Consider the following 15,596-nt stretch of genomic DNA (forward strand, 5'->3'; position numbering starts at 1 on the left):
AAGGTTGAATAACAATAATATAAAAAATTGGTAAACTCTCTTTATTCATCATTTTCCTCATCTTCTTCAGCATCATCTTGTTCTGGTGCTTCCCACCAGGTCAGTAAACCTAAACCAGGTTCATTTATGCCACCAATTAACCTATATGGGGCCACTGTCTGTGTTGTACATTCAGAACCTGGTGGTCCACTTGGTAAAATTTCCTCAAAAGCTTCACTCGTAACTCTGAACCTAATTGATTCACCTGCAAAATAGATAAAGCTTTCAGAAAGTAAAGCAATAAAAAGGAGACGTCATTACAAAAGGTAAATATTACAGGGAAAACAAAAACCATCCAAAATTGCATTATTATATCTGTTTACAGGAATGTGCCTAAAAAAATTTGATAGAAGCATGCTTAGGGCATATTACGCACAAACTGGAATATTAACTTTTTTAAATCCTAAAGTTTAGGGCCTAAACCCTAAACCATTAAGTATAACCTTCAAGGGATTGTTACTGACCTGAATCCATAAATAGATCATGTTTTTCACCATCTTCCTTAGGGTATTCCCAAACCCAAGCTTGGTCTGTTTCATCAAACCGTGATGGGTGTTGAAGTGCATTGACTGGTATTAGAATATCATCAAAGAATCCCATAGTTACTGAAATAAAGCAAATACTTCAATATTAAGTAGGAACCTACCATTTTCCTCAATAATTTTTAGTTCATAGGCCCTTAATTCTAATGATACTCAAATAAAAACTATTTCTTTTACCAGTATATTTAAGTGACTTGTGGTGAAATTAACCTACAAAAGAAAATAACTACTAATGTTTTGTTATAGATAATGTTTAACTTACACACCATGGACACCTTCCCTGCTGCAACTTCTTATTTTTCCAATTAGTATTTCTTCAACAATTGGCCTAAAAACTATGTATCTGAATTTGACTTCTGTATGTGATGAACCATCGCCCGGAAATATAAAAGAGTGGCCTATGTCTGTTATATCATATAAAGCAATACATAAACCTATTTTCAAAACTACCTGGAAAATATAATAGCAATCTATAGATAATTTGCATCACAATTTTAAAATATATAAATTCTCAGTCAACATTTTAAAACTATTTACGGAATCATTACATTGGTTAATTAAAAATTACCCTTTAGAAGTCTTTACTTGTTGGGTCTGTCAATTTAATCAATTTACATTTAAAGGCAAATAGGTGGGTCTAAGACACGTAGATTTCTTTAATGTAAAGCTTATCTATACAGGAAAATTTAATTGAAAAAGCACTACTGGGATTTGAATGCATAATCCCAAGATTGGAAGTCACTTAACCTTAACCAATAGACATAGCTCATGCGTTATTTCTATGGAAATTTTGTGTTTCATTACTAATCTTTTACTAAATGGGTATTAATCATTACTTAAATAAAATCTAAAGACGAAGAAAGCTGTGTTACCTTATTAGCTAATTTTCTATTCAGTAATGTGGATATAGATTCTGATAAACTTTGATGAAAATGATCAGGAGTAACACGTATAACATCTTTCATTTCAGACAAAACAAACATATTTAATTAAAAGATTTTAAAAATTAAACTTAGGTTATTTCTTCCAAACTAAATCTTCACCAAAATATTTACATGTAGTTTTGACTTTCTTTTTTTTTGTACTTGTAGTATGGCACAGACTATTGAAATAAATATCTCAATTCTCCTGTCTCCACATGTGTTATGTAAATACATGACAGAAATTGGCTAGACATTGTAGGACAATGCATATCTGTAAATTAAATAAAATAATAATTTATTAAACAATTAACACTGCGTGATTTAATTTAATGTTATATAGCCCACAAAATTTTCTTATTTGTGTAGGGTTTTAACTTTAAATGCTCTTCAAATAAGAAATATTACCACATCGTTTTTTAAATCCGTAATTTTGAGGATTATAGTTCTGGCTTGTTCTAGTTTGAATTGCTGCCCTAAATTACTTATCCTTGATATTAATACAAGTGTATTACACAAAAATAATAAAATCAGGAAAAATCACAGTTAACTACATGTATCGCACTAGTATTATATTCTTTAGATGACAGCAACTTAGAGATATCGTTCCTTTGAAACTTTCACCTGTGCACACTGTTTTAAACTTGGTGAACTATGGGCTCGGTTAATGTTAGGTATTATGTTTTGTTTTTTTTTATTGAAATAACTGTTGTGGTACTTGAAATTGATTATATTAAATTTAAAATAATATTGTAAAGTATTTACTTTTACTAGGTTTATTAAAGTGACATTAGAGACCCCTTGATCAACTGTCGAAACTAGCTGTCATTTTCATACAAATTTAGTTTTCGACTTCCTACATAGTACATACACTACTGTTAGGCCGTCTTGACTAGACCCCCAAGTACATATGTTTATTGAGTATCTGTTGTTACTGGTTACTTATTTTTTTAACTTAGGTCTAAGAATGTAAAAGTAAGAATTAATTAATAATTAACTCAAATGTATTACTATTCTAATACACTGGGCTTTATTCTCTTAAACTGTAAAGTGCCCATAATGATTTAGTATCCTGCTCTATTTTAAAATCATTTAACTGAAATAGTTCAATATAATATTGCTATTTTTTGTGTTATTGTAAGAATATATTATTTTTCAGTCGATATTCTCCATCTACTTGATAGTACTGATAATGTTTCATTAAATAAATACTATAATTAAACTTGAAGCAAAGAACAAAAAATGTCAGGTAAGATTTACCATTGTGAATGATTTAAATAGAAGGTTATATACTACTGATTCTTCTATTCAAAATATTAGGCAGGAGAGAAAGATCTCGGTCTCCAAATAGGAGTCGCAATAGGATTAAAGATAATCATGATGGCAGCAAAATGATGGAGGTACCAAATGCATTAAATCCAATGATGATACAAAATATGTTTCCTCAAGGTAACTTCATAACTTCTTATATCTTAAATACTGAGAGTAAGAATGTCTACCCAAGATATTACCACAATTAAGCCTTAATTAATTAAATGTAATTTAATATTTTTTTGTAGGTAATATGATGATGGGTGGAATGTATAATATGATGATGCAAAACAGCATGATGGCTGGGGGTATAATGCCACCCCCAGGTATGGAAATGATTCCAAACCCAGGTCTTGAAATTCTGCCACAGCAAACTATGGACATACAAGCTATGGGCACCTCTGCCCTACCTAACGCCCCTGCAAATATAGATATGAGTATGATGGGAGGTGTCATGATGGATCCAACAGTGATGGCAATGTATCAGAACATGACACCAAATGTATTACAAGAAAAAAAGGAAATTGTGTTTAAACACTGTAAATTAATACCACCGGCACCAGGATCATCTGAACCACCTAAAAGAACAAGACCACCTGGGTGTAGAACAATCTTTGTTGGAGGCCTACCAGACAAAATAAGGGAGAGTGTTGTGAGAGATGTGTTTGAAAATTATGGTAGAATCCAGATCTTGCGTTTATCAAAAAAGAACTTCTGCCACATACGTTTTGATAGAGAAAGTTGTGTAGAAGCTGCTATGGTTATATCAGGATATAGAATAAAGCTAATAAATCGGGATAGTGATATGGATGAAGATGACGATGATGATGAGGCACAGGGAACTAATGGCTGGTTGCATGTTGACTATGCTTTGGTAATTTAGTTTACATTATGTTCACTCATATATTAAGATTAGAGTTTTATACACTCTAGAAATAGAAGCCAACTTACTATTTGGAATAAAAATAAATTATGTTTTGTTCCAAAGATATTTTTATTATACTTTTTTAACATTGATAGAATTATGAGTATAACTTTGATATTTCAGAGCAGAGATGATCAAAATGAATATGAGAGGCGACAGAGACAGGCTTTGAGAGTACAGCAGCAAATGCAACAATTATCAGCTCAGCAGGAACTAGCTGATAATAGTTTGAACTTCCAGCCCCGCTCTCCATCTCCTGTTAGGCTACAGCCATTTTCAAATGCTGCCATAACACAATTAGCTGAAAAAATTAAAAGTGAAGAAGCATTTGCTCCAACACTTCCGGTATGTGGACATTTCACATGATTTACCTTTACAAAACAAATTATAAACTGAGTTTTTAACCTTGTAAGTAGGCAATGTTGACTCTTATATTATGAACACAGGAAAATGGTTTTAATTGTAATACTGATCCTGAAAGCTATGCTTATTAATTTTTTATTTTAGACTCTGATATCATGGCTGGAACGTGGGGAATGCTCAAAAAAGAACTCAAATCAGTTTTATTCAATGTTGCAAGCTACAAATTCTCATATTCGTAGATTGTTTAGTGAAAAAATGCAGGCAGAGGAAGAATTATCAGAATGCAAAGAAAGAGTGAAAAATACTATACAGAAAGTAATTGAACAACGTAAGTATTATCAGATCTCTTTGATCAATGCTCAGTCAGTCTTCTAATTTGTTACATTTTACAGTCAACATTGAATGAATACAATTCATCAATGGAAAGGTAAGAAAAATCATGGTTTGCATGCAATAAGTGATTTGTCAGTCAAATGTTTAATAGAGCGGTCAATAATCACTTACTGAATGTACAACATAAGTTTTTTTTCATCTATATTATAATATTCTATCACTTTTGAGTAAATCTCAGACATTCTGACTTACATACTAAAAATATGTGTGAGCATCAGAATATATTTGGAAAAGATGTTAAACAGTCTGTTTAAATTATCCGTCTTCTGAATTGTGGTTGGTATACAAAGGAACATAGTGAATTCAGTAAACACTATTTTAAGCAGTCCAGTCTTCTTATAGCAGCAAATTAATATTATGTAAGTTCAAATGCTTTGACATGTGCATACTGTAAAACTCTGATGAGTAAACAAGTTTTGGTACATTTCTCTTGATCCTCTAGCATAGGCTAAATATAGGAAATAATATTTGATAAAGTAAGTAAATTCTCCGTACTAGGTTGAAGGTGGATGCTGTGTTGACCTTTGAAGAGGTAGTATAGTTATAACATTTCATCCTCAAACAATATCCACAGGGAAAAGATGATGCAGTTGATATTTGAGCGTTCATCTGTGCAAGTTACAGCGTAACAGATAATGTAAATTAAGAAAATAAATAAATCTAGTTTTTAGTTATATTTACATCTTGCCATGTCAAAACATTTACCCTTTTACTTATAACCTCATTTCAAAAAATTTGTTGATAAAAGTTGAATGATAGAAGCATTGTTATAAGTAATGGGTTTAAGGATTTGCAATTATTTTTTGGGGTCACTCGGTCAGTAAACTCATATGGGTTAAACTCATGTGTCACAGCTTTAGTGCCACTCCTTTAGCTCCGAGGCAGCTAGACAATATCCGAATGGGTATACCGGGCTACCAGTTCTGTAAGCGAGCTCCCAAGGCAACTAGAGTAGTAGGTAGAATGGTGTGCCATCGTTGCATCTGCACATGGGGTACGGTATGTCGGTCATATTCAGTGCTCCTAACATAATTGTGCAACTCAGTCGAACAGGTGGCGAAAGTGTTTATGGCGGCCACGCATCAGCGAGTCTGGGACCATTTCACAAAACCTCAGCGGAAAAATATTGAGACATGGCAGAAAATGACACAGGTGCGTGAGTCTTATACATTTGCCCGGGAATCGTTAAATTGTAAAAAGTGTATTCGAGAATATTAGATAGACAAGGGTCTGCGCCAATAAAAAACGCAATTTATAATTTACAGGCATATTTGATGCTTATGTTATACGTATAAAGGTAAGTCGGAAAACATTCAAAGGCTGCAGAGAATAGATGACATCGTGCGCAGATGGAAAAGTTTTTTATATTATTTTTATTTTAACAGGCAATACACAAGATGCAGTTTAACTATTTTTAACTTGTGTAGTACCCAGGATAATGGCCTAAACGCAAGAACCATTTACTAAACTTACGGTGGAAAAAAATATTTATAAATGCTCATGTCAAAATCTATTAAATGAGCATTTATAAATATTATAAAATATTTATAAATATTCATGTGTGAGCGTAACTGACCGGCAAATTTGGAAGAATTATATTTTTTTCTCTTACAATTGCCAGAAGATTTGGAATAAAAAAATATATTGAAGGATAGCAAAAGAAACCTTTTGCCTCGGAGCACAGACTACTTCGGGCATTTTCGTCTTTCGACTTAACACCAAATAGTTTTAGAAGGGTAAAACGTTTAAGGACTCAAAGAATATATTTTATTTTAGGAGTTTAGTACATTGAAAGAGGAGTTTAATGAAAAATTCTTTGCTGATGAAAATACCGAGTATAATGGGTTTTTAAATAAGCAAATCTGTGATAATAATGAAGATCTCAAGCGGTTGAAGGTATGTACTAATCCTTCTCAGCTACGATTATAGAATTGTATTCATAAGGGTGCTATAATTCCATATTGAAAAAACCACTGTTTGAAAAACTTGCTCTCAGTCGTAATCTGAAGGTTAAAATTCAGTTAAAATTCTCAAATCAGATTGCTGTTCACATATATTATTTTCAAATTTTGTCTCACTATTTTTTTACTGTTATATACTGTGGACACGTCACATTTTTGTAATACAATTACTTAATTGGAACATATTTTAGGATAGGTAAGGTTCTCAGAGGTTCTAAATTTTGTAGAAGACAATTTGAACAATTGTATTCTATTACTTAATTGGTTGTTTAAATTAAAGGTAGAAAATGAGAGCCTGCAATTCCAGTTAGAGGCATACAAAAATGAAGTCGATGTGATAAAGGCCGATGCACATAAGGAAATGGAAAAATTCAAAGCACAATTTATTGCGCGACAAGCTTTAAAGGGGACGTTTGATAAAAATGTGAGTGCCATATTTCATGCTATTATAAATAAATTTCAAAAACTACATTATACATGAAAAGGCGAAAATAATAAAAAATAAATGTACGGCCGTGCGACCGCTAGTACATATAATACATGAATAGAGAGAGTGATTGAAGAGGAAGGTTTATTGTATAAAAAACATCCATTAGTAGAGAAATACTGTTATTTTTGAGGTTTCTAATGTGATGTATGTGTCATAAATAATTACATTCTTTCATCTTACATTGCAAACACAGTCTGAACCCTAGTAGATTTATCAACATAATGTAAAATAAACCAAACATTAAAACATGACATTGACCTTGAATACCTATAGCACTATCAGAGCCACTATTTTGTCCATTAAAATTTAAGTTTTTTTGAAATTATCTAATGATAGTTAAAAAAGCTTAAATTTTACATTATTATAATGTAATAGGTATTAAGATATTTTGAATTTGCAGCCTCCTTTGCCATCACCTGTTTCAAAACCACCCCCACCGCCGCCATTACCGGAAGAAGGGGAAGCGAGAATTAAACCGGATGTTGAACCGCAATGTGGGGAAGCTAAGCTTATTGGAGTCATGTCTGCATTTTTACAGGTATCTCCACGATCTGTAATGTTTAGATGATCTCAATAGGAAATTTTATATAAATTAAATGAGTCGTCCATTTGTATGAATAAATAATAATATCTTTCAAGTTCATTATATAAGCCAAACAACAAATAAGAATTTTCTTGAAACTGGCATAAAGTTATAACTATTGCCAATCGTGAAAACCTGTAAATCGTGTAGAAAAATTTTTTGACGTTAAATGTCACTATCAGGCTATAAGGAAATATGTATATAATGAGAAGCTGTATGAAATTAGATGTTAACTGTAAATTTGGAAATCTTGTGAAATTCGACGCGAGATGGCGCTGTAAACAGTTGTCCTCACTGACGTGTGGGCAATTCCGTAGCATTTAATAACGCGGCAACTTCGCTATGTTTTAAATAAGTAGATTTGAATAATTGAATTATTTAAAGGAAAAGAAATCCAAACAATTCTATGATTTCAATATTTATTTTTACATAAAATCTGATCAATTGGTATACATGAAAATATAGACATTCATGATATTAAAAACGTTTTAATTCTTCAATTCCTTACGTAGTTTCATCTTTTAAATAAAATACCGGACGAAGAATAACTAAGTGTTTATTGCCAGTTCTACCCCCTTGACTTTAAAACTAGTAAATGTAAAATTATAACCATTATTTTCTTTACTGACAAAAGTGTACATTGTGTCACCTACAGGTATAAATATTATTTTGATTTTATTAAAAAGCACTGAAATCTCCTTTGACAGTAGGTCCATGCTAAAGCCAGGCCAGACAGTTCTGTTATTAACAAAAAGGTTTCATATGTTTTAGGTTCACCCACAAGGCGCGAGTCTAGATTACGTAGTATCCTATGTTCGTGCTTTGTTTCCGAATGTCTCACAATCAGCAGTCCACGATGTCCTCCAGAAATTCCCAGAGGTCTTTGAAAGGAACACGAGTGGCGTCGGCGCAAATATTGAACACAAATGGAAATTTATCGCGTTTAGTGCATAAGTTAATTTATAATATCAGACTAAGGATTATGTATAAATAAAGTATTTTTTCTATGTTTGTTTATTATTTTCATTCAGATGAGAAATTATGAGAACACATAAAAACCTTCTTGTGTTTTAAAAATTCTTCAAGATTTGTCACAATATTTAGAACAATCAAACATAAATTTAAAAAAATTATTGCGATTCAACCTTTTTAGGTTAGCTGAGATTTCTGTATCTGTTTTAATGATCATTTATAAATCTAATAGGCAAGTAAGTAATAGGTAAGTAAGTAATCAGCCTTCTGTGCTAAAAAAACTAGATGATATATTTTTACTTCTTTTTTTACCTACTCATTTGTTATGATAATTGCTATCGCATCGGACACAAGTGTTTATATTTCTAGAATTAAATAAAGCTTAACTTATACGATTTTCAATAGCAGTATCCTAAGTATAGTAAGATCTCCGAAGAGAAAATAGGTCATGATAAATAAAAGAAATTATTGATAAAAAGGTTTATTACAATTATAGACTCTTTTGTTGTGCTTGTAGCTCATTTACCATTTGCATATATTCGGCAGTTGCTTCTTCTAGATCCCTGTTGAATAACAATAACCCGAAATTTATCAGGAATGTTTATGTCGAAATGTTTTCTTGATGATTTAAGATCCAAGATCACAGTTTAAAAAATACATATTATCAATTTTTAAGCTCGGAATTATTACATTTCTAAGATGCAGTTATATACTTCGTTCAGTAAACTCACTTTAGATAACACGATTGATTATATTTATGTAATATCAAAACTAAAACATAATGGCTATATTATATATATATATAATATAAATAACAAAAGTATTAAATACAAAACATTGTTGCATTTTAACAGACGTTGGTCCTGAGTTTCTGTCTAGGAAATTCCGGGCTTGTGGGTTCTTCGATTTTTTTTACAGCATTAAATATAATATTAATTTTCGGTTGTTTTACGTTCAAATGTTGGTTTTATAGGTGTTTAGATTATTATTGTCTTATTTAGTTCCTTATTTATTTTTTATGACTTTGTTTACCTGTCATTAACGCCCGGATCAACTTCAGCTGGTGGCTGGTTTCCGTCCCGATCTTGACGCATTTTAAGCCGTAATTCGCGCATACGTGCCTCGAGTATGCGCTCTCGTTTGTTTTCTCGCTCTAAAATCTGTTCAATATACCCATTAGTACTAACAAAATAATATATGCACGCAGTATATGTTAGTAAGATTATTTTCACCAAAATTTCCTGAAGGGCGAATGCGTTACATAAAAATAATTTGGCACAATGATTATTCTGTACTTTGCAATACATTAGTAGGAAGAGTCTTGTATAATTGCTTTTATGTTTGAATATCAAATACTCGTAGAATAATTCGAAACATACTTACATGAGTCAAAAGTTGTTTATCGTTCTTATCAGCCGTGCCAAGGTTTTGCGAAAGCTCTGCCAAGTAAATTGTTCCTTTACTGCTCCCACATGCGACTAACTGACCCTATAAAAAAAGGTATTATATGCAGTATGTATTAGAATATAAGCTAAGGTTCAAATATACTTTATTTCTCAAAGAAGATTTTAGAGTATGTACTAAAATTCTATATCTAACCAACTCATAGACTATTACTTAGTTTCATTTAATATGTTCAAAACAAATAGGTTTTAATAATATTAACCCTAAGTAAGTACAAAATAATAGCTGATTTTAAACACCAGTAAGTCTTCCCAAGTATTATCTTACTAGCGACCCGCCCCGGCTTCGCACGGGTGCAATGCTGATACTAAATACACTACAGAAAATCTGTGAAAGTTGTATATAAAAATGTGGGTTATCCATAAGAGATAGCATATACCATCACGGACATTTCTGTAGACCTTTTCAATGTGTACAATACTTAGGCCATTATTTTGATAAAACTCGTAGGGTTCAGCCTGCGTTTGCAATGTAAGCGGAAAAAATGTAATTATTTACGACATCACATTAGAAACCTCAATAATAACAGTACTTCTCCACTATTTAATGGATGCTCTTATATATATAAACCTTCCTCTTGAATCACTCTGTCTATTAAAAAAAACCGCGTAGTTTCAAAGATTTAAGCATAGAAAGGGACATAGGGACAGAGAAAGCGACTTTGTTTTATAATATGTAGTGATGCTTAGAATCGATATAGCATAAGTTTTCTTATCCATTTTGACGCTTCACCGGAAAGATGACTGCGACGCCAGCATCGGCGGTATTTCTTAAGTCTACCCAAGGTACGGAGACTGAGATTTGGCGCTTTACAGAAGATAGGTTAAGGGCTAGTTAATCATTTCCTGACTACAAAATACCTTATATATTGTGATGTTTATGTGCAGTACGTAACTTTTTAAAATATTATTATAAATACTATTTAGAATCCCGGTAATGTATTTGCAAATATATACACACATTTATCAATATAAAGATATATTTTGATAATATATTGATCTCTTTCTCTTGGGAAGAGATCCAATATATTATCTTCATATCTAAGTTTTACACTTACCCCCTCATGAGGCCGCACTTTGAGTAATGGTTCATCACAAAGCTGTGCTGTAACTATCGGTGCGCTTCTTCGACGTAATAAATCCCAACATGACAGACAGCCGTCCCACTGTGTTATTAGCATGAGAGAGAATCTAATAAAAATATTAAGATATTATTATTTATTCTACCAACACGACATGATTAGTAAGTTTATAGATAATTTTAACCAGATTTCTGTAGAAACTGTAAAGCATGAAAAGTTTTTGTTTTTTTTTTCGTAATCCTACAGCTAACATAAATTATATATAAGTAATTACAAACAAATACATTGAAAATATAGCCAAAGATGAAATAGATCATACATTATCATCATTTTCTATATTTAATGTTAAATTGTGATTATTAAATGTGTTCACACTGATATTTCCATATTTGTTTACATACCTGATAGGATTCCAAGCGCCATCTGTTAATTTTGTTCGATGTGAATATGTCCAGAGAATTGACGATTCACGACAATCTTCACTCCATACTCGAGCAGTCCAGTCACCAACAGTAAGGAAATTCTTTAAAAACGTCGGATTCCTCTGAAGCGCATATACTGGGCCTAAATGAGCTTCGTACTGAAATTTTTATTCAAGAAATAAATAAAACATACACTAATAAAAAGTCTGCAACAAGTGAAAGATTAAAAATACAGATGAAACTCTTGGTGGCAAAATTAACGTTTGCAAATCAAATCAATGATCAAAATCAAAATTTTAATCAATGCCAACTTCAGTATTGAATTTTTTTACTACGTGATTTCAAGATAGCTGGGACATCACTGCAAGATATATTTAAAGAACTATCAAAATTGTTAATTGCTACAAAAATGTTGGGTGCCGCCATCGCTGCAGAATGTAAGGGAGTACCGGCCTTAAAGACAAAACATTTTGCAGTGATAACTTATTTTGAGATGGTAAACCGCTTTGTAACGTAACGCGTTACGGCGCCAGTCTGTCCAGCTTTCCTTTCTCTCACGCATACAGCGAATGTAGAGTCCTTTCTCACTCTAACAGCATCGATGGAGTCTTTGCAAGCTTTTTAGATGACATGCAATATACAATTTCGTAGTTTATTATAGCTACCATAAGCCAATCGTTATGAAGGAGTTAGGCTGGCTTAGTTAGCCAGGACTTCACGCAAAACGGACCTATTGAGCTTCTAAGTGCGGAAACAGAGTCCACATACATACAAGCCAATCGTTATTTTTACAGGATAAATATAATGATACTAATCATGTACAGGCACAACATTGTAAAGTACATAATCAATATTTTGTAACTAAGTATAAAACATATTTTATATTCAATGAAAGATTATTATATTAATAGCTTTACCTTTATTAATTTCAATATTAAATAATGCAACTTAAATTAGTTTAATTTATCACTTCTATCTGGCGTCCCGAGAAACAAACATTTATTTTTATTTCAAATATTAAAGTTAATTGATTAGATATATTCTTAGTAGTACATTTTATCTACTCACCTTTGACGGCAACTTTTCTAATGGCGTTTTGCCCTTTCGGTTTCCTCCTATTACGAGTCCAGATTCAGTTCCAACCATGAATCTTTAAATGTTAAATTACAAATATGAAAAGACGGTAAAATACGTTGTTAATTGTATACTTGCGTCTACCTTGTTGGAATCGTCGATTCATATTCCAGAGCAGATATGCCCAGAGCTTTGTTGATACTTTGGGTCTCTGAAGCTAATCTAACAAGGTCTATTATCATTGAATCTGTCGGTTCATTCATATTTCGAATGTCCCACCTAAAATATATTAAAATAGTAATATAGACTATACTTGGACTTAAAAAAATAAATATCTGTTGATTATAATATGACTTTTTACTTTAAGTTTATGTACTTATACAAACAAAACGACGAGCCTAATAAACAAACACAATCGATTTTCTATCAGTTTTTGTTTAATATTAGTATTATCTAATATTCGTGTATGTCATGTTTGCATTTAAGTGCTTCACTTCGTCACATTAGAAATTGTACGTATAGTATATTGTATATTGTGGTTATTTTACCAATAACGAAGTAGTATTACCTAAGTAATTACGCTCCTAGCCGAGCATTGGCAAGCTTTTATCAATAAAATTAAATAAAAAAATATATATACTGCATTTGATAACTATTAAAAACAATTATAACCAATTTAAATGGAAAAAGTTCCTTAAAGAGGGAATACATTAATCCGCAAAGAGATGCAGAAATGCACCTTACAGCCACCATAACAAATTTAAAAGTGTGACAGGGCCTACTAATTGAAGCGAATTTCATAAAAACTTCAACAGTGCATCGAATAAGATTCATGCAACAAAACCATAGGTATATAATAGATAACATGGATGTTAAAAATTCTCTAATTTAAATATTGAACGTACCATTTAACGACGCCGTCAGGTGACGATGAAAAGAATTCAGCCCCAGTTTTAGAATGGACAAATAGTACATTCCTTACAAGGTCTCTATGTGCGACATGAGGGGGGCAAACACCAAATGGTTCGCCACCTTTTCGCATGTCCCAACAGCCTACCTAAAATTTATATCGAAAATAGGTACTTCTAAATTATCGGCTTCAATTTTCATTCAATAATCCATTTTATTACCATTATTTAATCATCTCATTTACATTAATATTATGATGGTAATAGTTACCGCTTCACCATAATGCATAATCCCGGTAATCTCAAGATTTTTTTTTATGTTGTTCCATTAAGGGATCAGGCTATAACCAAATAAAACTGCCACTGATATATGTATAACGTGTATTCATCCGTAGTGGAACATCTCGTCTGCCCTATTAGAATTGGTCTACATAAAATAAGTAGGATATTGTACACTTACTTGCCCATTTAACATACCACCAACTAAGATATGTTGGTCACGTGGATTATATTGGAGATCTAGAAGTGGCTGTGGTGGCTTTACCACAAGTTCTGGCGCGTTAGCGTTTTCTATATACAGAAATATATAATATATAATAATATACATCTCATTTCGCTTAGAAATTTAGTGTTTTAATCAATTAGTTTTAAATTAATGAATGATAGTAAAATAATGAATATAAATGTAACATATCCGTGATTGGACATTTACAATGCCAGCTCGGCTCGCTCAGTATCTTTACCTATATCCCAAATGTAAGAGAACTGCAAGCTTCGGCTGTTTCTCATGAAATCAATGTCTGCATGCGCTGAAGCAAGTCGGGCTCCTTCTGCCTGCCAAGACAGAGATCTTACCGGCCTTCGCGTACCAGGCTCTCTATAGACGTTAACTGTATGACAGCTGCTTCGCTCGACTGGTGGGATGGAAGGCAGTTCGGAATAATATGTTTGATACATATCGACTGCGTTGTTCTGAAGGATATTGTGCTCCATGCTCTGAGAACAAAGACGCTCATTAATCGCGAGCATAATTAAGTCATGCGCTCGAAGAGAATTTGATGAATTCTGGAAAAAGTTCTCAATAGAAAATCTAAAACTTGGAAATTCCGTGGAACTTTTTAATTTAGCAAATTCTATAAAACATCGTCGATGAAATTTTTTGAATATAAAAAAAAAAACAATCAAATTCATTAATCAAGAAAATTGTTAGGTATTTTTATATATTTGACACTGGCCGTTAAAATTTATAGACCCGACTACGATCGATACGACGACGATTAGATCCTAAAACGAGTATAAACGATTTTTTTTTATTTAAGACAAAGTTAACTGAAAATTCGTATTACATGCCCTAAATGCATAACAGCGTGGATGTAAGCATCATCTTTCTCAATTTTTCGTCTGTATCTCTGGGCAGCTTCTGGATCGTTCATATTTATGTCTTTTGGCCAACCTCCTTCAACGTGATTCATCCCAGACGTTGTATACTCTGCCCTAAAAAGTTTATAACTTATAATATTTAGTCTACATATGTAAGATATAAGTAGGTAGTTAATATTTATAAGTAAATTACTACTTACGAAAATAATTTGTGATTTTTTTTAAATATCATATTTTGAATAAGAGAAATCGACACCAACATATCGTTAACATCTTAAACCTATAGGGCCTTTTATTTAGCCAAGTTAAATTCCTACCTTACAGAATTTACCCAGTGTTCCGACATGCTTTTCGTATTCTCTGTGGCCACATGTACTGGGTTGCGTAAAATATAATTTTTGTACAACGCCGGATTGCATGGTATGTTGACAATTATTTCTGGACCGTGGTCTTCAAAAAGCGTTTGTTGTCCAAAAAATTTTCGACGCTTTGTATATTCATATGTTATTTCTGTCTTCTCTTGCTTATCCATTTATTCGGTAGTATACAACTTGATTTAAAAGATTTTCGAGTGAAATAAGTTGGGTCGATATCCTTGGTTACCAACGCATGAACTTACATCAAACCCAATATTACGTACGCTATATTTTATACAGATCCTAAAGAATGCGCTAGATTGTTTAATTATTGATTGAATCTTCAATGAATTGTAATTGTAAATTAAACATAGGATTTATAGAAATATTGTATCAGTCTTACATTTACAAA

At 32.2% G+C, this 15,596-nt stretch overlaps 3 protein-coding genes across 6 annotated transcripts; 1 reads left to right on the top strand and 2 right to left on the bottom strand.

The window, feature by feature from the left end:
- Positions 1-24: 24 nt before the first annotated feature.
- Positions 25-2,042, bottom strand: LOC111003087 (DNA-directed RNA polymerase III subunit RPC8). 3 transcript variants are annotated; one of them, XM_045634773.1, is made up of 5 exons: positions 1,910-2,042; positions 1,637-1,775; positions 848-1,031; positions 504-644; positions 25-244 (listed from the first exon to the last, which is right to left on the bottom strand). In XM_045634773.1, the coding sequence occupies exons 2-5, from the start codon at positions 1,736-1,738 to the stop codon at positions 42-44; spliced, it is 630 nt and encodes a 209-aa protein (XP_045490729.1). In that variant the 5' UTR covers positions 1,739-1,775; positions 1,910-2,042; the 3' UTR covers positions 25-41. The 3 variants fall into 3 exon arrangements, with proteins under 3 accessions (XP_045490729.1, XP_022129141.1, XP_045490730.1); XM_022273449.2 differs by lacking the exons at positions 1,637-1,775; positions 1,910-2,042 and adding an exon at positions 1,454-1,630; XM_045634774.1 differs by lacking the exons at positions 1,637-1,775; positions 1,910-2,042 and having other exon boundaries at positions 844-1,031.
- A 68-nt stretch (positions 2,043-2,110) lies between these two features.
- LOC111003085 (ecto-NOX disulfide-thiol exchanger 2) lies at positions 2,111-8,534 on the top strand. 2 transcript variants are annotated; one of them, XM_022273448.2, is made up of 11 exons: positions 2,111-2,175; positions 2,661-2,750; positions 2,822-2,950; positions 3,061-3,686; positions 3,861-4,082; positions 4,245-4,428; positions 5,539-5,645; positions 6,270-6,389; positions 6,735-6,878; positions 7,345-7,482; positions 8,299-8,534. In XM_022273448.2, exons 2-11 carry the CDS (start codon positions 2,744-2,746, stop codon positions 8,479-8,481), a joined length of 1,860 nt encoding a protein of 619 aa, XP_022129140.2. In that variant the 5' UTR covers positions 2,111-2,175; positions 2,661-2,743; the 3' UTR covers positions 8,482-8,534. The 2 variants fall into 2 exon arrangements, with proteins under 2 accessions (XP_022129140.2, XP_022129139.2); XM_022273447.2 differs by lacking the exon at positions 2,111-2,175 and adding an exon at positions 2,372-2,476.
- Positions 8,535-8,978: 444 nt separating this feature from the next.
- Positions 8,979-15,360, bottom strand: LOC111003077 (dynein axonemal intermediate chain 2). The gene is made up of 12 exons (XM_045627989.1): positions 15,146-15,360; positions 14,795-14,942; positions 14,192-14,444; positions 13,909-14,018; positions 13,446-13,597; positions 12,685-12,819; positions 12,535-12,616; positions 11,446-11,624; positions 11,021-11,153; positions 9,883-9,987; positions 9,532-9,659; positions 8,979-9,062 (listed from the first exon to the last, which is right to left on the bottom strand). The coding sequence occupies exons 1-12, from the start codon at positions 15,358-15,360 to the stop codon at positions 8,990-8,992; spliced, it is 1,713 nt and encodes a 570-aa protein (XP_045483945.1). The 3' UTR covers positions 8,979-8,989.
- Positions 15,361-15,596: the final 236 nt, after the last annotated feature.

This window comes from Pieris rapae, chromosome 4 (genome assembly GCF_905147795.1).
Source record: "Pieris rapae chromosome 4, ilPieRapa1.1, whole genome shotgun sequence".
Lineage (NCBI taxonomy): Eukaryota > Metazoa > Arthropoda > Insecta > Lepidoptera > Pieridae > Pieris > Pieris rapae.